Raw genomic sequence first — 26322 nt, forward strand, 5'->3', positions numbered from 1 at the left:
TGCTGTCAGACCCCAAAGCAAAAAGAGCTTGCTTTTATGATCCACAGGCGAATGTCTCAGGTGTGGTGCAGACCATAAAGGCCTGAGCCTTTCCTAATTTCCCCTGGGGCAGCCTCCAAGGCTGTATCCAGTGTGGAGGCTGAGCTGCCGCTTATCGCACTAGAGCGTTTACCTCGTGCTCTGCTGACCAGCCAGAGAGGAGGGGTGGGGAGCAATCAGATCTGAGCAGCTTCAGAGATGGCAGGGACACCCCGGCTTCCTGGAGAGGAAGGACTTCCCAGCACAGCCTGCTGTGGGGTTCCCCAGCAGCCCTTGTGGTGATGGGTATCACAGGGTCACTGGGTTGCAGGGTTGGGAGCTCCCTGGCAGGGCCCACCTGTGGTTAAGTCTGTAGTTCTGCCAAGTCCCCCTCCCTCATTCTCTACTCACCAGACTCTTCTTCCTGTTCTCTGAAATGGCATCATTAGAGTTTCATTCCTTTTGCCCCCTGTGCACGTCCCAGGAATGGCAGTGGTGTAGGGAAAAGAGGCTGAAGGCCAGGTTTGAGCCCAAATCCTGGCTGTACTAGGGGAGGCTTCTCCCAAGCACACTTTGCCCTTTCCCCTCTCCATGAATGACTTCTCAGTGTCCTGAATTCCCCGAGCTGTGATTGCCTAGTTCAGCAAGAAAGTGGAAGGTGCAAGCCAGGCCACCAGGACGAATCGGAGGCAGTCTTGGGCCGTGTTCCTTGGATTTTTAGGGTGCAGTGAAGAATTACCTGGGGAGCTAGTTTAAAATGCAGATTCTGGGCTTTGCTACTCCAAAATCATGATGTGGTGGGTCTGGGGTCAGGCCCAGAAACCGGTGTTTTTAATGCAAACCTGAGGGGGTGGGACACAGACCTCCCTGTGAGAGCCTTCCTAAGAAGATTCAAGAATGTGGCGTGGGGGCTTCCCTGGTGGCGCAGTGGTTGAGAATCTGCCTGCCAACGCAGGGGACACGGGTTCGAGCCCTGGTCTGGGAAGATCCCACATGCCGCGGAGCAGCTGGGCCCGTGAGCCACAGCTACTGAGCCTGCGCGTCTGGAGCCTGTGCTCCACAACAAAAGAGGCCGCGACAGTGAGAGGCCCGCGTACCGCGATGAAGAGTGGCTCCCGCTCTCCGCAACTAGAGAAGAAAAGAAGACCCAACAAAGCCAAATAAATAAATAAATAAATTTATATTAAAAAAAAGGATGTGGCGTGCCGCACGTAGGAGACATGTAAGAGACACCGAGCTGCAGCCAGACCGCCAGCTCTGAGAGGACTCAGCAGTTGACCTCATGGCTCAGGGTCCCAGTGTCCAGTCTGCAGTGCAGAGAGGAAAGTATTACACCGACCTCCCAGGGTGCTTGTGAGAATTCAACGAAACAAGACTGGAACAGCGCCTGACTCCCAACAAGCATCTGACAGGTGTGGAGGGAAATCTGGCAAAAGAATCGTGAGCCATCAGGGTAGAGGACTGTTGAAAGCTTTTGTAGCAGAGAGGCAAGAGTGGAACCACCGTTTTAGGTAGACTGGGCCACAGCAACTATTCGAAGACCTTTTCTGTCACTCTTGAACATGATTTTCTGTTTTAAGAGAAGAAGATTGTTGCTTAGCAGCCTGATAATACAGTAACTGTACCGTTGGGTTTCTTCTAGAATTTGAGCTTTACAAAACCTTAATTAAAATTAATTAAAATGGTGGTGAGTTGACAAGTAACTCCAGATCTTTCCTCTGTCCTTATTCATGGGGGGGGGAGGGGAGGTGTTATTAAGCACATAATTTCTTATCTCCAAGAAATACATCATCTTCTATGTAATATCCAACATTTGCATTTAATAACAATTTAATGTCTGCAGTATTTTTTTCAAACATACCATAATAGAGCCAGTATCATCGTTAAATGCTTATGGTAATTTTCTCACTGAAGTTGTTTTTAGGGAAACAAAGCCCATATATAATTAGTGAAGAGACTAATTTACAGCTTAAAAGTAAATGTAGGCTTCCCTGGTGGCACAGTGGTTAAGAATCCACCTGCCAGTGCAGGGGACACGGGTTGGAGCCCTAGTCCGGGAAGATCCCATATGCTGCGGAGCAACTAAGCCCGTGCGCCACAACTACTGAGCCTGCGCTCTAGAGCCCGCGAACCACAACTACTGAGCCTGCACTCTAGAGCCCATGCTCCGCAACAAGAGAAACCACCGCAATGAGAAGCCCGTGCACTGCAACGGAGAGTAGCCCCCGCTCGCCGCAACTAGAGAAAGCCCGCACGCAGCAACGAAGACCCATCACAGCCAAAAATAAAAATAGATAAATAAATTTATTTTTTAAAAAAGTAAATGTAATCTAATTATATTAAGAACAATTCAGACTCTGACACAAGTGAATTCTAGGGGGGCTACTATACTTAATAGAGGAGTCATTTGTAATTATCTTGAACCATTTCCATATGATTTTAAAAGTCCTCAAAATGTATTTTCTTAAGAAAATTAGCATGTTTCACAAAGTCTTCATTATAATTCTAGTATACTCCTACTTTTCCCCTGGACAGTACAACATAGTCCCTTAACACGGTCTCAATAATGTGCTTTTACCCATAAATCAACTGTGGGACTCTAGTGTGATTTCAATGATCAGCACGTTTTTGAGGTGAAACGTGTTATTATACCTGTTTTCTTGTCGGGAACAAATGTGTAGCTTTTGCCTCCCCTGATTTTAGAGATTTCGGGAGGTTCATTCTATCAGGCTTCTGTTATGATAGGTGCTCTGTGAGGATCTGTAGGCACGAAACTCAGGACTAATTTAAGATTGGGGTTTATCTTATATCACAGAATTCCTGTATCTCGTAGAAACTGCTGGCTTGAGGGTTCTGAAGGGAATGTGACTCTTCATATTTTGAGAGAAAAATGTCTTTGGAAAAAGAATTCTGATTTTTGAGGCACTATTCCTAGTGAGGGGAAATGGCACATAACTATATCATAAAGCAATCAAGATTTTACCATCTTCATCTTCTCTGGCATTACTGCCCTTCCATTGTTCAAAAAGCTTAAATAGCGGATGTAAAGTTAAAGAGAAGTAGACTGATTTTATTGTTAATTATTTTGAGAAATTTGAACTTAAGCATGGATGATATTTGGAATAATTCGTTAACTAAATGTGGAAGTAGTAGTTCAGTTTGAAAAAGGAGAAAATAAACAAGTACTCAGGAGATCACCAAAATAATTCCTAAGTAAAAATGTCTGCCTGAAAACTAGCAGGCCAATGTGTTGTATTTTAGACGGTTTCTCATCTTGCCAGTTGACCGACAGTATCTTGCTGATAGGTTTCCTTGTTGTAACATGAAACTAAAAAGCCCCTCCTTCCCGCACGATTTACCGTGACCTGGTCCCGCTCATTCCACAAGTTCACCGCCTTCCACCCAGCCATGACGGAGAGTCCTGACAGTCTCCTGTTTTAGCAAACCAACCCCTCCCCCAGTGATGACACACATACAAAGATGGCCTTTTTTTTTTTTTTTTTGCGGTATGCGGGCCTCTCACTGTTGTGGCCTCTCCCGCTGTGGAGCACAGGCTCTGGACGCGCATGCTCAGCGGCCATGGCTCACGGGCCCAGCTGCTCCGCGGCATGTGGGATCTTCCCGGACCGGGGCACGAACCCGTGTCCCCTGCATCAGCAGGCGGACTCTCAACCACTGCGCCACCAGGGAAGCCCCGAAGGTGTTTTCTTTTATGGAGGGTAGCGGGGAGGGAGAGGGGTGCAACCACAGGAGTGCTTGGGGGACCATGTAAGAAAAGTTGCTTCTTAATTTCAGGCTAACATTGCGTTGGGAAATAAAAAGCCCCACTTGTCCAATAATGCTGGGTTAACAATTATGACACTGGCCATTGTGAGAATTAGTATGACTGAAGTCACATGTCTGTGACTTTTTGCTGTGAAAAATCAGTGTGCATCCGAATTCTGTGGGGTGCTTGTTAGGTGTCAGATTTCTGGGGTCCCTGAGATTCCAATTCAGAAGGTCTGGAGTGGAGCCCAGCAATCTGCATTGTTAACAGGCAGCCCAGGTGATTCTGGTGCAAGAGAGCTGGGACTGTCTTGAGAAACAGAAGGCTAGGTAAGCTCTCTACTGCTCCAGCTTAAAAAGATACCATATGGAATCTTAATAAGAGACCGTGCTTTTAGTTTAAATTTTGCAGATAATAATGTTAAGGAAAAAATGGCCTTTAGTCAGAATTGTGTAGGCAGCAATAAATATAGCCCCTTATATGAATAAATCTATCAGACCAGCCTATAATAGGTCAATGAATGTTAAGGAATGTAAAAATAAATAGATGTATTAATCTGTCACTCAGTCCTAACTTTTGAACCTTGAATTAAATGATTCTCTATTAAGGGCTTTATTAACTCTAAAATTTTACATGCCACTAAACATTTCTTTCATAACATAATATATTACTGGCGATTTTCAAGGTTAGAGTGGGATGTTGAATTCTGTGGTTAAAGATTAAAATCTGATGGAACAAAATCAGTTTTTAATGCATTTGTACAATCTTCACCACAAGTTGGGGAACTGTGAAGTTAACACATACGTAAGACAACCTAAGGATGGAATTTCCTTCCTACCAGTTAATTCCGAAAGGTGTTAGACATTTCACATGCCTATCACGTTCCTTTGACTTTCACTGGCAATCCCCACTTTAACCATAGAACTGAAATGGTTTCGGTTTGACTTTAAGGAGGGTGAGCTATCAAGACAAGCATGATCCCACTCTGCTCTCTGAGAGATTTAGTAAACTGTCAAACAGTGGACACCATGGAATCTGATGTAAGGTTATCAGAGGGGAACGTGTTTGGACTACCTCCTGTTCACCCTGTTGGTGAGGGAGGGATCCTGCCCTGGGGTTATGGGGATGGCCACACACAGGACACCTGACACTGGGCAGATGAGATTGACAGTAGCTTGTGAGTCACGGATGTTGACCGCCTGGGGAGGGAGAATGCTGCACCCCATGCAGGGTCTCATGGGGGTTGCACTTGGGAACAGAGTGAACAACCAGGAGCTGTGGGTGACAAGCACTGTCCTTTCAAGAGGGTGTGTGACCCCTGGTTCCCAGGGAAGGATATGATGACTTGTCTGAATAATTCAGTGGTCTGGCAGGGAACTGAAACCCACTGCTCGGGGATAAGCAGGGACTGTGCCTGGTCCCCTTGAAAAGGAGCGTTGTTTAGCTGGCGGTCTTATCCACAGGAGCAGAGCGGGGAGGGGAACTTGCAGCTGGGCCATTCAGCGTCCTCCTGGTTTTACCAGATGTAAACAGCACATAATATTGAGTCTTAATTTTAGGCCTTACAACCACGGAGTATGTGCTTTCTTTATCAAGCTTGCATCTTTTTTTTTTTTTTTTAATCCCTAGCAGAGGAGTGTGATCCAGTTAGTTTGAACTGCCCAACAAATTCTGATGTGCAACACCAGGTAAGAATAATTTCAGTTATATTTTTACCCTTAGGTACATGCTAATCTAACTAGAATTTATTTAGGAATTGTCTTCTAGAGCTTTAAAAATAAAGAAAGAACAGGATTTTTAGATAATAAGTTTGGAAATGATCTTTACGCATCCCAGTAATGTAGCACATCTATACGAGTAACTGAGGTAGCTTTAATCCATTTTTTGGAAATAAATACTTATCCAGATGCCAAAAACCATCAGTGTTACTGAGTTAGAGAGTTGCTTTCTTTCATGTGTAGTTGGTATGCTGTGGATAGGAACTTTTTAAAGAAGCCTCAACAAAACTGGGTAGTTTAAAAACATTTTTGTAATGTTTTATAAAACTTTTACTTTGTTCAGATATCAGATGTCAAATTTTAACATATTATTTTAATTGTCCTTTTCCAAAATACATCTGTTGTTTTCTGATTATAAAAGACTGTTATTTTTAACTTCAAATACAACAAAAATGTACCAAAAGGTTGAGAATCGCTTGTCACATTCCATTGTTCACCTTTTGAGGTACATCCTTCCAGAAGCTTCCTGGGGTCACCGTGTGCTTCAGTTACTACTTGTACTTTCCAGCCTATCTCTGTTTACTCACTCAAAGCTCATTAGCAAAACTGCACAATACCTCACATCTGTTAAACTATAGTTAGAACACTAAATGTCTCAAAAAGGATGTCTTGCCTGAAGATAGACTGGTTGGGTCCTGCTCTCTTTATAATATTGATACCAAGTTAATTTTTAGCAACACAAATTTGAAGCTTTGTTTAGTCTTCCTTTTAAAACATCAGTCACTAATCATTAATAATGATATTCTTGGATAATCAAATCACTTTTTTAGTAAAGCAGAGTTATACAGTAGTTGATAAAACAAGCAATTTCAATCATAAACACGATTCTCTTGAAAATCGTCAGTGGTGCTACTTTTTTTTTTTTCATTTTTTTTTTGTGGTACGCGGGCCTCTCACAGTTGGGGCCTCTCACTGTTGGGGCCTCTCGCGTTGCGGAGCACAGGCTCCGGACGCGCAGGCTCAGCGGCCATGGCTCATGGGCCCAGCCGCTCCACGGTGTGTGGGATCTTCCTGGACCCGGGCACGAACTCGTGTCCCCTGAATCGGCAGGCGGACTCTCAACCACTGCGCCACCAGGGAAGCCCAGTGGTGCTACTTTTAACTTTGATTTGGGGGTCTTCAGTCGTCCACTGAGGATATTATTTTCTTATTTATTAATCCTGATACTCAGCATTTTTCTTGGAATTACAGTCTAATGATTGACTTTGATATTGACTGAATTTGAGCTATTTTAGTGGACCTAAAGTATAAATTTGTCCTTTCTTGAAATCCTTAATTTGTTTAATAAAGTTTTGCTCCCCACATTTTTTGCAACACAATACAGACTCCTTTGAAGATACAAAAATGTTACGTTGTTTGTTTATTTTTAGTGATTTTCCAAAATCATTTAAGATTAGGTACAGAATATGCATTAGGACACTGTTCAGTATTTTTTCTGATTTCAGTGTTATAGTTCTGGCTTTATCAAGTAGACTATCTTTAAAGATGGGAAAAGATTTATCAGCTAAAGAAAGCGGGAAAAACCTATTTGAGATTTTTATTTAAGTTCTGTTTTAAAACAGGGTGTCTTACATTCTTATAAAAAGTAGCACTGTACCTACCTACTGCAGTTGGTTATTTCTTTGCATAATCTATAGGATTTGTTCTAACTGCTAGATATCCAGAAAGAGTCTTTGAAACCAACTTGGCAGTTAGAACAAAGAAAACTCACTAGGGGAGAAACGTTTAAAAAAAACAAAAACATCCCCACGCTTCATTTTCTATAGCTCAGACATTAAAAGCAAGTTGAAAATACATTCTTTAGAATATTACCATTTGCTGTTTCATTGATTTTTATAATTTAAAAACTAAAATCCACTTCACTGAAGACTTAATTTTAGCCACCTTTTTTGAATGATGCCACGGAAAAACATTGTGGTGTCCTGGCATCAAAATGGAAATCTGACATGTCATAAAATTTCATAAAGGACCCTTTACTTTTAGTAATTTAAAATCAATACCCCATCTATTAGAGCTATCCTACTTCTACAGTTTGTTACAGCTGGTACTTGTCGAGCATATGTTCTGAGACCGGGTATTCTTGGACATGAAATATACCAGGGGGAGTGGGGGGAGGCAGACCCCAGGCAGAGCTTCCAGACCTGGAGAAGCAGTGTACACAGCATTAGATTCTAAATGTGGATATGGTTCAGCTGTTTAAAAGTTTTTCATGGTTCTTTTTTTTAAAAATATTTATTTATGTATTTATTTGGTTGCGCTGGGTCTTAGTTGTGGCAGATGGGCTCCTTAGTTGTGGCAGATGGGCTCCTTAGTTGTGGCATGCGAATTCCTAGTTGCAGCATGCATGCGGGATCCAGCTCCCTAACCAGGGATTGAACCGGGCCCCCTGCATTGGGAGCGAAGAGTCTCTTTCACCCTCACGGTTCTTTATGTTATAGAAAATGTTTCCCAGAACCTTTGTCAAACAATAAAATTTTAACTACAGGCACACATGTATGGCAAATTATAGTAAAGCAAAATTTGTTCCAGTTTGTAGCCAAGGATCCATGCCAAGAGGAAACTGAGGTAGTAAGAAAACCAGTAAATATTAGGATGCTAAGTTGGAGTTAGAAGTTATGAAAAAAGTGACATTTTCTTCTATTTATACTGTTTTTTTGGTTTTACCAAACTGTAATTTTTTTTTTTAAGGTTTAAAAACCACATTAAGTTATTGGTATGATATGGTATTATTAGTGTGATACTAATTTATGGTGTTGGTAATAAGGGAAACTGGTGTAGGGTGTACAGGAATGCTCTATACTATCTTCTCAAATTTTCTGTAAATCTAAAACTATTTTGAAGTATATATGTATTTTAAAAACCACACTAAATGGAATTTAGAATCTAGAAAAACAAAAAATATTCATCCAAAATCGCACCACTCTAATACTCCATTTTTGTCATTTTGATGTATTCACTTATACAGTTTTTTCATAAGGATAATTATAAAACTGCAGACAATTTTATATCTTGCTTTTGTTATATAATACTATCTCACAAACATTTCATCCAGTTTGCTGCATGGCCTTACCATCTGTCTGAATGGCTGCATGATACTGTCACCTCTGATATTTATTGATAACAGAAATAGATTCGAGGATGTGTGTCTGAGGGCAGGGTGAGAGCACTCCTGGTAGAAGGAATGCTGTAAGCAAAGGCTCTGAGAAGAGTCTGGGACAAATACTTTGCCTGGAGCTGAAGTATTGGGAGATTGTAGGCAGTGAGGCTGGAAGATCTGTTGGATCTGGGGTCCCAGAGCCTTGAATGCCAGAGAGAGGCAGATGGAGGTATTGGTGGTTTTGAGGGATGGTCCCATGACTGTATCTGGGACCCTGGGAGACTGGAGAGAGGATGAGACCAGGTCTTAGGCCTGTGATTGGGAGAGGGATGCTACTAACAATATCAATAGAGAATTCAGGAGGACGATAAGATTTGTGTGTTTTTAGGATTGAGAGTTGTTTGTGGGCTGTGGAAAAAGGAGATAATGGTCTATAGAGTTTGGGGTATGTGAGATGTGTGATAGGAAGGGCTGCATTGGGAGTTGGTTTAGGATTCCTGCATCAGGAGGTTACACTTGAAGCCCAAGGGGAGGATGGGACTGTCGATGAGAGAGTCCTTGTGCAAAAGCAGAGAGGAGAGCCCAGGATGGAGCCTTGAAGAACAATCTGGAGGCCAGAGGAAGAAAAGGAGCTCAGAGGCAGACAGAGGAGTGGCCAGAGAAGAACACTGTCAGTGGTCGAGGCATCTGTACTTTCCTTTTCGGCACTTTCCCAGTTTACAGTTACATGTTTGCTGATGGCTTCATTGTCTCTCCCCATGAGGGCAGGGACTGCTGTGTTTTTTGGCTTGTAAGTGTATCCTCCATCCCTAGCACTTAGTAAAGTCTCAATAAATACATGTTGAGTAAAGAGAGAAAAAGGCCAGGATTGGGCATTGCTTCACGTGCCAAGGAAAAGGCCGTCAACATCATCCTGTGGTCAAGGGCGAGCCTACAAAGACACCTTTGGATTTGTCCTTTCAGACGTTACTGGGACCTTTCAGGAAGGAACTCGATCATAGGGACAAAAACATAATTGCAAAAGGCTGAAGGAGTGAGTGGGTGATAAGAAAGTTTATGTAGTTCTGTCAAATTCATTAAGGTAGCAAGGAAAAAATAGTAAACTTTTATTTGAAGGTGTTGGAAGATACAGGAAAAGCTTCTTTTTTTAAGGTTGGGAAACAACAGATTTTAAAGGATAAGTTATCACCAGGAGTGGAGAGATTAAAAATTAAGAGGGAGAAGAAAGAGAAGTGGAATAATTAATGGGATTTGTTTTCACTGTGGAAGGTAGAGAGGATTAATTTTCTTAGCAACTGTTTATTGATAACATCCTTAGCAATATCTTGTGGAGAAGACACAGCACATTGATTTCCCTCAAGGAATTTGTAATCTGGAAGGTGAGATATATGTGCCCCTATGTTAGATAAATAAAGTTATCAAAGGTACAGAGAGATGAGTTAGCATTTTAAAAGTAAGAACCTCAACTCTTTTTCAGAGGCAAGACTAGAAGAAGGGGAAAGATGGAAACTTCTTTTTTAGATGTAAAAGCAAGAAGTTGAATTAGTTGATGTCAAATTTGAATTGTGCCTTGAATGATGACATTTGGATGGGGCAGGAAGGGAAGAAATCCATCGAAGTGGGATTGACTATACACTCTACTATATTTAAAATAGATAATCAACAAGGACCTACTGTATAGTGCAGGGTACTCTGCTCAGTATTCTGTAATAACCTAAATGGGAAAAGAATTTGAAAAAGAATAGGTACATATATATGTATAACTGAATCATTTTGCTGTACACCTGAAACTAACACAACACTGTTAATCAACTATACTCCAATATAAAATAAAATTTTAAATAAATAAATAAAAAGAAATCCAGCCAAGATATTAGGGGACTAAAGAGTTTGTTCTGTTCATACAGCAGGGAGGCCATAGGCCTTCGTGAACTAGGTGGTGGTATGACAGTGCTTGATAAATTGGAAATAGACTGCAAGTGGATAGATGATGACCCATCCATCCATCCATCCATCCATCCAGCATTTGAGTCCAAGAATGTCTCACCACTACTCTCCTAGGTGCTGGGGGGACAGTGATACACACTTAGAGCTTTCAGTGAAATTGGGCGTTTTTAAATCTCCGGCAAGGAAAGCTGAGTCGGAATGTTTAAGCTAAGAGAGTCTCCCTTAGGTTCTCAGAGAGTCTCAGCACAGAAACAGAGGGAAAAGACAGAGAGAAGACATTTACTGAGGTCATTCAACAGGTAAGCAAGCTTCTTTGATCAGAAAAAGGCTTGTTTCTCCCACCCCAGCATACCTGTCCCCCAACAGTCAGCGTTTTCTCTAACAGCCACCGAGGGAGGTGCTGCTGTAGAGGAGTCTTGAGGGCCACGTTGGAAGTACGGGCTTCATCTTCCAGGCCCTGGGAAATGATGGGATAAAAAGAGAGTCTTAGAAAGGTTATCCTTGTAGTGGCTCGTCAAGGGGATGGGTAGGAAGAAAGACTGAGGCCGGGAGACCCCAAGTGCCTGTTATAGGAAGCTCATCCCAGGGGCCCCAGTGCAGCTGTGGAAGGAAGAATGGGGATATCGGCTCGGTGCTCTGTGACCGCCTGGAGGGGTGGGATAGGGAGGGTGGGAGGGAGGGAGACGCAAGAGGGAAGAGATGTGGGAACATATGTATATGTATAACTGATTCACTTTGTTATAAAGCAGAAACTAACACACCATTGTAAAGCAATTATACTCCAATAAAGATGTTAAAAAAAAAAAAAAAGAATGAAGAGCAGGGATTGTAATTCCAAGGGGTTAGTGTTCACTCGCTGTGACTGCTGTAAGGAAGCACCATGCAGAGGGTGCCGTAAGCAACAGAAATGCATTGTTTCACAGCGTGGAGCCTGTGAGTCTGAAATCAAGGTGTGGGCAGGGTTGGTTCCTCTCGAGGGCCGTGAGGGAAAGATCTGTGCCATGTTACTCTCCTGGGTCTGTAGACGGCCGTCTGCTCCCTGTGTCTCTTCACATCATCTTCCCTCTGCGTGTGCCTGTCTCTGTGCAAATTTCCCCTTTTTCTAAGGACTCCACTCATATTGGTTTAGCGCCCACCCTCGTGGCCTCATTTAACTTGATCCCCTTTGTGAAGAGCCTCTCTCCAAATACAGTCTCACTCTGAGGTACTGGGGGTTTGGACTCCAGTGTGCGTCTTTGGAGGGACACCATTCAACCCCTAAAAATGCTTGGAAAAAAAAGAAAAAGAAGAACCAAGACATAACAACACATTTTGAGGGAGAGATGTCAGGGATTCAGTGTCTGACAGGACTTGGAACGAAGAGAAGGGAGGGTTGGAGATCTGCTTCAGAGAGTTCCAGCTGGTGACCAGGTGCATAGTGGGGCCACTGTCGAAAAATAAGAAAATAGCTTATCTGGGCAGTGGGGAAAAAGTGAGTTCATCTTTTTTTAAGCTCTTAAGTGAACTCCATACAGTAGTTAAATCTCTCATCCAAGTTCAAAGCCTTTCTCTTCACCTCCAACTCAGGCCTGATCTGAAATGTGGAGGCCCGAAAGAGGGGCAGGTGACCTTGGTTCTCCTCCCCTTCCCCAGCAGGTGGGAATTCAACACTGCAATTACCTGATACAGGCAAAGCATTCCCAGCTGAATGTTCACAGCTGCCCCCAACAGCTAGCCCCAGCTCCTTCTCTCCCAGGCCTACCTCCTGCACCTCTTACCTTGGACAGGGTCCTTTCAAGATGGCGATGGCTCTGGTCCACTCGGCAGTGGCAAGCTCACCCCACTGTCCGACCGTCAGGAGAGCTCCAGCTGGCTGCTCTCTCCTCATACACACAGGGTAGTGTCTCCCAGTGGCAGAGGGTTTGGCACTGTGGGTATCTACACATCAACAAGCATCAGGCTAAGGAGTGACAGGCCGTCTCCCCTTCTGGCATGCACCCCCAACAAGTGGTGACCTTGAGGCCCCCTTCACTTGGCTTGGGGGGTGGAGCTGAGAGCTGCCCCTTCCTCCTTATGGGCAGAGGAAGGAAAGCAGCCCCCGCTCTCACTTCCTCCACTGAGTCCTTCAGAGAAATCTCTTCCTCTTCTATAAGCTGAGGGTGGGGCTCATACCACTATTCTTGGCCCTTCTCAGCTGGTCCTTTGGGGTTTACCTGGGACCTCTCCGTGGGGTGTATGCATACCATTGTCCTGAGCTTGGGGCCCCAGTTAAAACTCTTAAGACAGTGGGAAAACATCCCATCCCCTATCCTGTTATATTCTATGTCATAGAGTTACTTGAGTTTCCCAGTTATGGGACTTTGAGATTGTTTCAACTGTTTTACTGTCCTCAGTACTGCTATGGTGGATGTCCAAGTGTCCGTCCCCACCGTATAAGGCTATATATTTCCTTAGACTACATCTCCATTTCCAGGCTAGACCTAATAGGCCACACTGACCGTTTGTTCTTCCACTAAGCAAGCTGTAAGGACTCAAAGTCAATTCCTAGTCATAAATATGACCAAATTTTAAAAAACGTGTTGTCTTATCTGTCGAAAGCCTATCAACAGCTAATTGATGTCTTCGAAATTAAACAAGCCTTTTAAAGTTCCACATTATATTACCCAGAGTAAATGGCGGGCAGGGGACATACATCCAGTTTTAAACCACAGAAACTCCAAGCATGCTGGTCCGTTGATAGTATTATACAAAGTATAATAGGATAGCCAAGACAGAAAAGTGGCTTTAACAACTGATGCTAAAGTAGTGGCCCAAGAGATTAATTTTGTATCTTATTTATTCACCAAAGAAACAGAAGTCTTTTATTTCCAAGGACACATATTTTGTATCTCAGGCGGGTCTCTCCCCTGTAGCCTTGGCCCTTCACATACCCTCTGGGCTCTCACCTTCCTCCCAGCTCTCCCGCACACCCTCTGTTCTGACAGAGGCCGGAGCCCTGTCTATATTCTACCTTATCTCCTGAGCTTGGTGCCTCCTGGTACTAAATCAGCGGGGAGGCTTGGCATTGCTAATCCTGACCATTTAGAAAGTGGGTTTGGGCCCAGATGCTCAGATTGACAACTTGGCATCTTTAGAACTGAAGGGGACCATAGAAATCATGTTGTTTCACAGAGGGGACCTGAGCCAGTGGTTGAGAGGCTGAGTTGGGACCTGGGGCCTTGTCCATCATCCCTCCACCCCCATCCACCCCCTCATGCCTAGCATTTCTGAATTGGTAGCACTTGGTGTTACCAGTGGCTGCTGAGCCTCTTGCCTGGCCTAAATCTAGGGAGACAGGCTTTTCCACAGTTCTCAGTGCTGTCAGTCTGGCAGACTAGCGCTAGGGTAAACACTCCTGGAACAAAATTGGTAAGTGGAGGGGTTGCTCCTGTCTTTAAAGTGGACTGAGAGGTGGGTGGCAGAATCCCATCCAGCAGCCTCATTGCCTTGGCAGAGACCATCTGCAAACCCGAAGCAGGTCCGTGTGTTTTAATGACAGGGAATGGACCCCACCAGCACTTGCCGTAGATGGTATCTTCTGAGTCAGCCCAGCAGGCCCCTACCTGCCCTTCTGGATGTGCAGCAATCCTTTCAAGCTCCAACAAGATCTGTTTGATAGATTGGCGAGTCCTTTCGTTTGTTCTCTAAGGGAAAGTCAGATTGTTCTGCTTTTAGGAAATACTTGGTCATTCCTTACTTTGCCCCTGATGTGAAGTTTAGAGATGAGGAACCAGATAAAACTAGAGAACTTTGCCCAGAACCTGCACTTGGTATTTTTAAGGGTTTCTTTTTTTTTATTGATGTATTTTCTCCTAGTTATTAATCAGATTTTCCTCCTTTGTATGTTTATTAATTTTTTATTGCATGGCAAACATTGTGAATTTTACATTATTGATCTGGATTTTATTAAGTTCCTTTATTTTATTTTATTTATTTTTTGGCTGTGCCATGCAGCTTGCAGGGTCTTAGCTCCCCGACCAGGGATCGAACCCGGGCCCCCTGCAATGGAAGTGCATTAGGACAGCCAGCGAATTTCCTTACACTTGGTATTTTTAACTCTGGTGAGAGGGACTCCCTTTAGCCTTGCAATCACCATCTCCCAGTCCAAACAGGCTGCACTTTCTTTAAACAGGCTGTCAGAAGGTTGGTTCTTGAGACAGAGCTGTCTGGGCATTTAGAGGAGGGAGAAGGAATTTCAAGGGGTTGGTTTTGCTAGAATGGGAATCACCTGTTCGATTCTATGAATTTCAGTCTCTAATCTCTCTTGCCTTGTGCTCCTTAGTCTCCCTGCTCCCTTTGTGCTTCATTTATCTACCTTCCCATCAGCCTACAGAGTTGACTATCTCTCCTCTAACACGGTGATGGAAGGTGCTACGTTAGAATCAATGAATAGATGCACTGACCATTAGAAAGCGAAAATTACGTGAATAATACCAGGTGAGCTTGACTAGGGTCTTTAAGAGCTGTGGATCTTTTCTTCCTGCCTTTTAATACCTTAGACAAGTTTGCCTAAAACAGATAATGATCTGATTCTATCTCCCATTTGGTATTTAACTACCTCAAGTTGTGTCACCTTACTTTTTCTAGCCTACATTTATTTATTCTGGGCTGTATCTTCCAGTGACCTGCCTGCCTTCTCACTGTGCTCTGCCATACATGGAACCATCACATCTTATCCCTGGGGACAGTCCCTCCCACATCGGAGACCTAACCGGGTCTGTTTTCTTTCTTCCTCCCCCTCACTCCCTCTGCCCATAAGTTTCGCTGCTAACAGCCTCCACTCATCAGGCATTTTGGTGATGCTCTTGCTGATTCTGGGTGGACACTGTCTTGCCCAGCCCTAGGTTAGGTGGACTAGGACCTCCTCCTTTCTCTGTTTTTGATTCCTGGAGAAAATGATGAAACGCAAACTGCTCTTCCCACTACAAATTCATGCCACCCAACCACAGTCATCATTTCAGGACCTTGAGTCCTTTTTTTCTATAATGAACTTCCCAGAAATGAAATTTTATTTATTTTTTCTTTTTAACATCTTTATTGGAGTATAATTGCTTTACCGTGTTGTGTTAGTTGCTGCTGTATAATAAAGTGAATCAGCTATATGTATACGTATATCTCCATATCCCCTCCCTCTTGCATCTCCCTCCCACCCTCCCTATCCCACCCGTCTAGGTGGTCGCAAAGCACTAAGCTGATTTCCCTGTGCTATGCGACTACTTCCCACTAGCTATCTCTTTTACGTTTGGTAGTGTATATATGTCAGTACTACTGTCTCACTTTGTTCCAGCTTACCCATCCCCCTCCCCGTGTCCTCAAGTCCGTTCTCTACGTCTGTGTCTTTATTCCTGTCCTGACCCTAGGTTCTTCAGAATCTTTTTTTAATTCTTTTTTTAGATTCCACATATGTGTGTTAGCATATGGTATTTGTTTTTCTCTTTGACTTACTTCACTCTGTATGACAGACTCTAGGTCCATCCACCTCACTACAAATAACTCAGTTTATTTCTTTTTATGGCTGAGTAATATTCCATTGTATATGTGCCACATCTTCTTTATCCATTCATCTGTCGATGGACACTTAGGTTGCTTCCGTGTTCTGGCAATTGTAAATAGTGCTGCAGTGAACATTGTGGTACATGAGTTTTTGTTTTGTTTTGTTTTGTTTTTTTGCGGTATGCGGGCCTCTCACTGTTGTGGCCTCTCCCACTGCCGAGCACAGGCTCCGGACGCGCAGGCTCAGCGGCCATGGCTCACAGGCCCAGCCGCTCCGCGGCATGTGGGATCTTCCCAGACCGGGGCATGAACCCGTGTCCCGTGCATCGGCAGGCGGACTCTCAACCACTGTGCCACTAGGGAAGCCCCATGAGTCTTTTTGAATTATGGTTTTCTCAGGGTATATGCCCAGTAGTGGGATTGCTGGGTCCTATGGTAGTTCTATTTTTAGTTTTTTAAGGAACCTCCATACTGTTCTCCATAGTGGCTGCATCAATTTACATTCCCACCAACAGTGCAAGAGGGTTCCCTTTTCTCCACACTCTCACCGGCATTTACTGTTTCTAGATTTTTTGATGATGGCCATTCTGACCAGTGTGAGGTGATACCTCACTGTAGCTCTAATTTGCATTTCTCTAATGATTAGTGATGTTGAGCATTCTTTCATGTGTTTGTTGGCAATCTGTATAGCTTCTTTGGAGAACTGTCTATTTAAGTCTTCTGCCCATTTTCAGATTGGGTGGGTTGTTTGGTTTTTTTTCAGTTAATTAATTTAGTTTTGTCTGTGTTGGGTCTTCGTTGCTGCACAGGGCTTTCTCTAGTTGCGGCGAGCAGGGGTTACTCTTCGTTGTGGTGCATGGGCTTCTCAATGTTGTGGCTTCTCTTGTTGTGGAGCAGGGCTCTGGGGTGTGCGGGCTTCAGTAGTTGTGGCGCATGGCTTAGTTGCTCTGCGGCATGTGGGATCTTCCCGGACCAGAGCCCGAACCCGTGTGTCCTGCATTGGCAGGTGGATTCTTTTTTTTTTTTTGCCGTACGCGGGCCTCCCACCGCTGCGGCCACTCCCGCTGCGGAGCACAGGCTCCGGACGCGCAGGCTCAGCGGCCATGGCTCACGGGCCCAGCTGCTCCGCGGCACGTGGGATCCTCCCAGACCGGGGCACGAACCCCCACTACCCTGCATCGGCAGGCGGACTCTCAACCACCGCGCCACCTGGGAAGCCCGGCAGGTGGATTCTTAACCACTGTGCCACCAGGGAAGTCCTGTTTGATTTTTTGACATTGAGCTGCATGAGCCGCTTGTATATTTTGGAGATTAATCCTTTGTCAGTTGCTTCGTTTGCAAATATTTTCTCCCATTCTGAGGGTTGTCTTTTCATCTTGTTTATGGTTTCCTTTGCTGTGCAAAAGTTTTTAAGTTTCATTAGGTCCCATTTGTTTATTTTTGTTTTTATTTCCATTTCTCTAGGAGGTGGGTCAAAAAGGATCTTGCTGTGATTTATGTCATAGAGTGTTCTGCCTATGTTTTCCTCTAAGAGTTTGATAGTGTCTGGCCTTACATTTAGGTCTTTAATCCATTTTGAGTTTATTTTTGTGTATGGTGTTAGGGAGTGTTCTAATTTCATTCTTTTAGATGTATCTGTCCAGTTTTCCCAGCACCACTTATTGAAGAGGCTGTCTTTTCTCCATTGTATATTCTTGCCTCCTTTATCAAAGATAAGGTGACCATATGTGCATGGGTTTATCTCTGGGCTTTCTATCCTGTTCCACCGATCTATATTTCTGTTTTTGTGCCAGTACCATACTGTCTTGATGACTGTAGTTTTGTAGTATAGTCTGAAGTCAGGGAGCCTGATTCCTCCAGCCCCATTTTTCTTTCTCAAGATTGCTTTGGCTATTTGGGGTCTTTGGTGTTTCCATACAAATTGTGAAATTTTTTGTCCTAGTTCTGTGAAAAATGCCATTGGTAGTTTGATAGGGATTGTTTTGAATCTGTAGATTGCTTTCCTGAAATGAAATTTTAAAAGAAAAATCATAGTACTCTAATTTGATAGCGTCTATTCATGTCTGTGTCTTTGACTTATTTCTACTTTGGGACTGAGTCAAAAGAAAATGTGGTAAGACAGGTACAAGCTAAAGGGCAAAAATGCCTGCTTCCTAGCACTTAGTAGTTATTTCCCTGAGAGCAGCATAAAAAGAAGTTTGTTTATTAATCATTAAATTGCACGGGTCCTTTACTTTATCTGCTCTAATTGACCTAACGGCTTCTGTTCTCATTATTGTTCAGTGCCCTGTGGGCTGTAATGCCTTTGAATTTCACAGGTGGGCTAGAATTTCACTTAAAGTTCCTGTTGGTGTGGGTTTCAGGGTGTAGCTGCCCTTATACACGTTTGAGAGTATAAATTGATAACAACTTTCAGGAAATTATTTGGCAGCCATCTGTTACCCATTGATCCAGTGGTCCCGCTTTAAGGACTTGATCTCACAGACATCACAGCAGAGGGTGTTTGAAACAGAGGAGAGTTGTGGGTATCTTACATGCACATAGGTAGGAAGTGGTTGAATGAATTTTGGTACTTTGACACGTGTAATACTATTAAGCCATTGAAAAGAGGAGAGACCACTGACCTTAAAAGATACTCAGAATATATTGTTAAACAAATAAACCAGTAGACTAGTATGGTTTGGGGCTAAACAACATCTCTCTATAGGTTGCGAGTGTGGCTGTCAGTAAGGACAGAGGAAGCATGTGCCCCAGGTTGTAACCTCTGGGGAGGGAGCTGGGATAAGAGATTAGGAGAAAAAGATTTTTGTTTCTCTTGCTGCTTTTTTGAAAAACAGTATGATTTTGAGTACTTGTTATTTTGTGTGTGTGTTTGGTGTTTTCTTCAAAGAAAAGTGATGGGGCTTCCCTGGTGGCGCAGTGGTTCAGAGTCCACCTGCCGATGCAGGGGACAGGGGTTCGTGCCCCGGTCCGGGAAGATCCCACATGCCGCGGAGCGGCTGGGCCCGTGAGCCATGGCCGCTGAGCCTGCGCGTCCGGAGCCTGTGCTCCGCAATGGGAGAAGCCACAACAGTGAGAGGCCCGCGTACCGCAAAAGAAAAAAGAAAAAGAAAGAAAAGTGATGGACTAAATCATCCAGACATTTAGGTGGTATTTTGGCTCAGTAAACTTTTCATATTTTGGCCTTTGAAGCCAGGTGGGCTTTCTTCAGCTAGCACACAATTATGCAGCACAGGAAAATCAGAGACTGAAGAGTTCACGAATGCACTTCCTCATCTCGAACCTTCGGTTGGTCTGTGCTCCAGCGTCGCTTGTATCCTCCGGCCCAGGATTTGTGAATGACGGAAACATAGGCAGAAACATAGGCCGTAATCTCCTGTAAAATACTTTGTGATATTTCTGAACAATAACCAGCTATACTTCACCCCCAAAGGGAAAACCCCTCCTTCTTTCATCTTTTTTTTTTTTTTTTGCGGTACGTGGGCCTCTCACTGTTGTGGCCTCTCCCATTGCGGAGCACAGGCTCCGGACGCGCAGGCTCAGTGGCCATGGCTCACGGGCCCAGCCGCTCCGCGGCATGTAGGATCTTCCCGGACTGGGGCACGAACCCGTGTGCCCTGCATCGGCAGGCGGACTCTCAACCACTGCGCCACCAGGGAAGCCCCCTCCTTCTTTCATGAAAGAAGGTATGAAATTACACCTCAGCGTCCCCGCCTTGAAGTCACAGGAACAGCCACTGCAGTCTTTGACCTTCACTTCAACTCCAGAAGTAGCAGGTCTCCCTTTTAATTGGATAGAAATCTTGCTGAAGAGAAGAAAGAACTAAATGTACACAAACCCACAGGTTTGCTCTCATCCTAGCAAAGCACCATAACATTCATTTCAAATTCCTGTTCTTCCAGATTTAGTTCTTTCATCCTCAGTGAAACTTGCCCTGTTCCTGAGGTCTCACTCGAGTTCCTGCCCACCTTTGTGCTCCCTTGGCACTCGGTCTGTGCCTTTTTCACACGTTATTCCTTGTGGTAACAGTGTTTATGTGCATGTTTTTGTCCCATTACTGGATTGTAACCTTGCAGTATCAGGGGTCTGCATTGTTGCCAACACTGAATAGGTGCTTGATGAATGTATCCTGACTGAAACACATCTTAAAAGCCAGTTGCTGGAATACAGGCAGACCTTGTTTTATTGCTCTTGACTTTATTGCGCTTCGCAGATATTGTGTCTTTTACAAATTGGGGCAACCCTGACTCCAGTAAGTCTATTAGCATCATTATTCCAACCACATTTGCTCACTTCGTGTCTCTGAGTCACATTTTGTAATTCTTGCAATATTTCAGACTTTTTCATTATTATCATGTGTGGTGGTGATCTGGGAGCAGTGATCTTTGACGTTACTACTGCAAAAAGATTATGACTCGCTGAAGTCTCAGATGATGGTTAGCATTTTTTAGCAGTAAAGTTTCTTTAAATTAAGGTATGTAGATTCTTTTTTAGACAGAATGCAGTTGTACACTTAATACTACAGGATGGTGTAAGCATAACTTTTATATGCACTGGGAAACCAAAAAATTCGTGTGACTTGCCTGATTGAGATATTCGCTTTATTGTGGTGGTCTGGAAATAAACCTGCAGTATCTCCAGGCTATGCCTGTATACTTTCAAATAAATAGATATGTCCAGTTTTCTATATGTATATTATACTTCAGTAAAAAATAAAAATGAAAGTAAACAGTTACTGCAATAGTAATTAATTTGCAGGAAAAGAATTGAGTATAGGGCTTCCCTGGTGGCACGGTGGTTAAGAATCCATCTGCCAATGCAGGGGACATGGGTTCGAGCCCTCGTCTGGGAAGATCCCACATGCCGCGGAGCAGCTGAGCCCATGCGTCACAACTACTGAGCCTGCACTCTAGAGCCCGCGAGCCACAACTACTGAAGCCCACGTACCTAGAGCCTGTGCTCCGCAACAAGAACAGCCACCACAATGAGAAGCCTGCGCACTGCAACGAAGAGTAGCCCATGCTCGCTGCAACTAAAAGAAAGCCCACGTGCAGCAATGAAGCAGCCAAAAAACAAAAAAAATATTGAGTATAAATTGCTTAGAAAAACTCAACAGGAGACATAGTCTAGTCCTGATGTTTAGAAGTGGATAATCAGTAAACACATTCAGAAGAGTTACACGGATGTTGGGTCTGTCTTGGGAATTCATAGCATTGAAAGGTGCTTGAGTTGCACTGGCTGAGTGATGGGAGAAGACTTAGAACAGTCTAAATCCATGCTACATAAGCCCTGTTACTCTGGCACACTCAGGCATTTAAAATCTTATTTTGAAAACCATTTACTAAAATATTTTCATAAAGCAGAGACGTTAAGCTTTAGCATTGGTTGTTCTCCCAAAGCAGCTAGTTAAGTAATTCGGTGTTATGTCATTTGCAAGGGAGGCCTTTCTTCTCAGGCTCTTTGTTTGTCGTGTAGGTTGCTGCCACCAGGTGGGCAGTGATAACTTTGGTCTTCATGGTGGTTTCCAACCAGATTTAGGCTACAGTCAGATTAACCAACCTGTTGAGTGCTTTCCCACTCAGTTATCCTCCCTATAGTTTGCAAAATTATAAAGATGGGGCTCTTTATTAGTTAGCTAAGCATAGACAGTTTTAAAATAAATTTATTTATTTTATTTTTGGCTGTGTTGGGTCTTCGTTGCTGTGCGCGGTCTTTCTCTAGTATGTGGCGAGCGGGGGCTACTCTTTGTTGCGGTGCGCGGGCTTCTTATTGTGGTGGCTTCCCTTGTTGCAGAGCACAGGCTCTAGGCGCATGGGCTTCAGTAGTTGTGGCGCACTGGCTCAGTAGTTGTGGCTCACGGGCTCTAGAGCACAGGCTCAGTAGTTGTGGTGCACGGGCTTAGTTGCTCTGCGGCATGTGGGATCTTTCCGGACCAGGGATCAAACCTGTGTCCGCTGCATTGGCAGGCAGATTCTTAGCTGCTGCACTGCCAGGGAAGTCCCTAAGCATAGACATTTAAAGAAGAACCGAACAGTCCAGAAGAGCATGTTTCCCAGAAACCCAGTACCTGGCCCCATCAATCTGGTGCTGGTTAGTACCCTCCCCATCAGTCTGTCAGCATGTTCGGCCCATCAGTCCATCCCCCCGTGTGGACGGCACACGGAGTACGTTCATCTCTGAGTTGAGAGCTTTTCCCCGAGTGTCTTCTTGGCCCTGGTATTGCTACTGCTCGGAGCCTGGTGTGAAATCACCACGTGTAAGTCTCCATGGGGGACTCTTGTTCAGCACCTGGTTCTTGCAGCTCCCTAAGCAGAAATGGGACCCGACGACCAGGTTATAAACTCACCAGAGTGCAAAATTAGTGTCACCTAGCCACCTTTCTACTCAAAGAATTCTCAGCAAAGGTTAACAAATTTGCCCAGATATAAGGTAATTCCCTCGTATTCACAATGGAAAGGTTTTACAAAATGGGGGTTTTCTTTAGCCTACTTGGATATATAAACCATTGGCGTTCAACTTTGTGGTTACCTTCATATTTTCTAAGGAGATTTTTAAAAATTTGTATGTGGTAAAACAGTGGTCCCCAACCTTTTTGGCACCAGGGACCGGTTCCTAACAGTCCGCAGACCAGTACCGGTCCGCGGCCTGGGGGTTGGGGACCCCTGTGGTAAGATACACATGCAGTGTTTACCATCTTGACCATTTTTAGGTATAGAGTTCAGAGCCATTAGGTACATTCACATTGTTGTGCAGCCTTCACCACCATCCATCTCCAGAACTTTTTCATCTTCCCAAACTGAAATTCTATCCCCATTAAACTCTAACTCCCCATTCTCCCTTGCCCCACTCCCTGGTAATCATTATTTTACGTTCTGTCTCTGAATTTGACTCCTCTAGGTCACTCATATAAATGGAATCATATAGTATTTGTATGTCTGTGACTGGTTTATTTCACTTAGCATAATGTCCTAAAGGTTCATTCTTATTGTAGCATGTGTCAGAATTTCCTTCCTTTTTAAGGGTGAATTGTATTCCACATTTTGTTAATCCATTCATCTATTGATGGACATTTAGGTTGTTTCCAAAAACCCAACAGATTGCCCTTGAACTTCACTCAGAATTAAAACGAGTCCTCTGAACAGAAGTCTCTGAACAGAAAAGCTTTGGAACAGGACCTTGACGAGGACGATTTGAAAGGAAACTAAGGATGACCAAAAAGCAGCTGGGCCCCAGCTGAGATCAGATTTGTGAGCTCATGAATGTGTGAGGCTTGTCATTTCTTTTTCCCCAGCAATACTCAGCATTTAGAGCAAGACTGGTGGAGTAGAATCATGCAGAGCTAAGGACTGGCAAGGCCCACAGCTGACGGACACATCTAGGGTGTTTTTAAACATATCACTGAGATGGTTGACAGTGACTAAGTGACAGGAGCCAGGTGAGAAGGATGGATTGGGGGTGGAGGTGCGCAACTGGTGACCAAGGAGATGAGGCCAGAGAGCAGGGTGGAAGGGAATGGGGGAGGGGTAAGGACGGCAGCTTGAAGAGCAGCATCCTCTGGGCTGGAGAACTCAGAGCCTGGGCTGTATTTAAGTCTTCTTTCCTCCCTCCCTCCCACTCACTTCCCTTCCTGCAGATCTTCTGTGTTATCTGTCTCAGACGCGTGTTGATCACTACGGGACAGCATGGACAAGACCCTTTGCCTCGTAATGTAGGGTCTAGTGCAGAAGAGATACTGCAAACCTCCCCACCCAGTGTAACGAGCGCCCTGGGGAGTGGCAGGTCCAGGATGCTGTGGGAGCACCCAGGGCCCGTCACCCAGACAGAGACTTTGGAGAAGCTTCCTACAGCTGATGATGTCTAAGCCGAGGCTTCAAAGACAGGAGAAGATGAGGCAGCTAGAGGCTGTGCATTGGCTTCCACCACTCTGCTAGAGCTGCTTTCACAAACCACTCTTCTCCTCACCAAACCGTATCTTCATGTGGCCCTTGGAGCCCTGACCGTTTCTCTCCTCCTCTCTGACCTCCCTCCTCTGCTTTCCTTTCTCATTCCCTCCCTCACCACCGGAATGTAGGCCCTTGGGTGCTCCTCGAGGTTGTGACCTCACTGCATGCCCTCCACGGCCTCTCTCTCCTCCCGTGACCATGTCAGCATCCATGTCTCTGTCCCCTGCCCCGGCCTCTCCCAAGGACCGGAGACATCCTCAGCTCCTGCCGAGATCTTGTCTCATCCATCTCATCTTCCAAACTCGCTCTTCGTCTCACCTCCGCTCACTTGCCCACGTCCTGGCTGTATCCCCGCCGTGGCTCTAGCTTTATCCCTTCCTCTCCCAAAGGAGTGGTTTGGGGGCCTCATAATTCTTGCCTTTGAGTCAGTCATGCTTCCCCCACTCCATCAAATCGCCTGGCTGCCCCACTCTCGCTGGGCGCGTGTTCCCGCTCTGATCCTCTACAGCTGCGAGGATGCCCTGCTTCTGGTGAGAGCCCTTCCATCGTGACTCACTCTGGTGAGAGTGACTTCCATCGCCTGAGACTGGCTTTCAGGCCTCAGCCCATTTTTCTCACCTCATCTCCCTCTGTCACCCCCTCACTGCCTTTGCTTCAGACAAAACACCCTACAGGGGCCCTGTCTGTTTCCATTTCTTTTTGGGCTCACATGGACCTCTGGCTAAATGCCCTTTCCTCCCCGTCCCCACTCTCCAGACCCTCATCAAGGCTCGTCTCAGATGCCTCTGATTCGAAGAAAGCTCCTCTGGGTGTTTTTGTTGGAAGCAACCTCTGCCCTCTGACTTGATCTATTCCTCCCTATTGAAATGCACCATCTTTTGCCTTGTATTTTAGTTACTCGTGTGCGACTCTGTTTCCCCAGCATATCTTGAGGGCAGGCCTTGAGGTCAAGGGTTCAGGTCCTTTTATCTTTGTAGGTGGATTCCCCCGAAGGAGCTTGTACCTATTAGCTACTCAGAAAAGAGGTGATGAATGAGGTTTCAGTAGGACCCTAAAAACCACAAAAATCAGTCTTTTCTGATTTCACTCTTACAAAACTAACCTAAAAAGTAGCATAACATAATAAGCAGCGTGAGAATAGAGATCACAGATGTAAATTCTGTCCCCATCAACCTTCACAAGTAATTCTGAGTCATGTCGCTCGTCTACATCAGGGTGATGAGTCTGGCCAGACACTGATTTTGGTGACATTTTCTCCAGATGATGAGAAATCAAGTCAGATATGCCGTGTAATATGGTCTTTACTTAAAGGGCAGTTCATGTTTTAGCAGGACCTCGTTAGTACCACAAAAATCTGTCAAGTGTTAACATTTGTGTGTGTCGACACTGAAGGTCCTGTTTTTGCTTCTTCCGCGCAAGTTTCCAATTCAGTGAGCAGAACCGTGACTGTGTTGATGGGAGGGCAAGCCTGCCTGGTCCTGCTGGAGCTGCACAGATGCTAAAAGGCAGGTCTCCACACGACCGGGTGAATAATGAATAGTGGCCTTAACATCTCGGAGCTTCTGGGTTTCGCCTTGCAGAAGTAAAAAATTGCAGAGAGGAATTTTTTTTCTTTTAGAAACTGCTCAAACTCTTACAAACTGTATATACATATGGTGAGCAGTTTGCTTTTTGTACTAGTGAGGATAGTAGGAAGGAACAGGACTCAAACGAAAACAGTATTGAGATGAGTTAGGGGACAAAATCTAGCTGGTAAGACATAGGAATACTTCTTGTGTGAAAAAAAATAGGATTGTAATTAGACCAGTGTCTATGCACTGCCGAGACGTGGGCATTTATGAGCTCGGAGCAAGGAGAAGGGCTTCTTAGGAGGTTAAGAGGAAGAGACTGTTTAAAATGTTTGATACACCAGGGAGTTAACACATCATTAAGGGTGAAACTTTCAGAGACCTGGGAATGTGGAGCATCTTAGTGATAAGGGAATCCATCAGCCACCTCAATATACAAATAGGGGATCAGTGCTGGTGAGTGATGTGCCTGAGGTTATGAGTGCAGGTGGACTTACATCCAGGGCTTTGACCCAACTCATAGTGCTACTTCTGCAATACTAGGGATGGAGGGGGTACTGTTAGCTGCTGAGAGATTTTAGTTTTATAAAGATGGAGTTAACATAGACATATACTAGGGTCAGTCTCCTCTGCTGACTTCATTGAAAACACACACACACACACACACACACACACACACACACACACACACACA

At 44.6% G+C, this 26322-nt stretch overlaps 1 protein-coding gene across 10 annotated transcripts in view; it reads left to right on the forward strand.

The window, feature by feature from the left end:
• The window catches only part of EDARADD (EDAR associated via death domain), a 55166-nt gene that overhangs the window by 14690 nt on the left and 14154 nt on the right, over positions 1-26322 (forward strand). For 4 of the 10 annotated variants that reach the window (XM_027094011.1, XM_027094014.1, XM_027094016.1 and 1 more), the window contains one exon: positions 5414-5472. The exons of 1 other annotated variant lie outside the window; for it this stretch is intronic. In XM_027094011.1, the coding sequence (XP_026949812.1) occupies positions 5414-5472 (59 nt within the window). Of the gene's footprint in view, positions 1-5413; positions 5473-10832; positions 10906-26322 lie in introns of all 10 variants that reach the window. 5 more of the 10 variants (XM_027094017.1, XM_027094019.1, XM_027094018.1 and 2 more) reach the window with 3 other exon arrangements.

This window comes from Aethalodelphis obliquidens, unplaced genomic scaffold, assembly GCF_003676395.1.
Source record: "Aethalodelphis obliquidens isolate GAN/ISIS:26980383/991018 unplaced genomic scaffold, ASM367639v1 scaffold87, whole genome shotgun sequence".
NCBI lineage: Eukaryota > Metazoa > Chordata > Mammalia > Artiodactyla > Delphinidae > Aethalodelphis > Aethalodelphis obliquidens.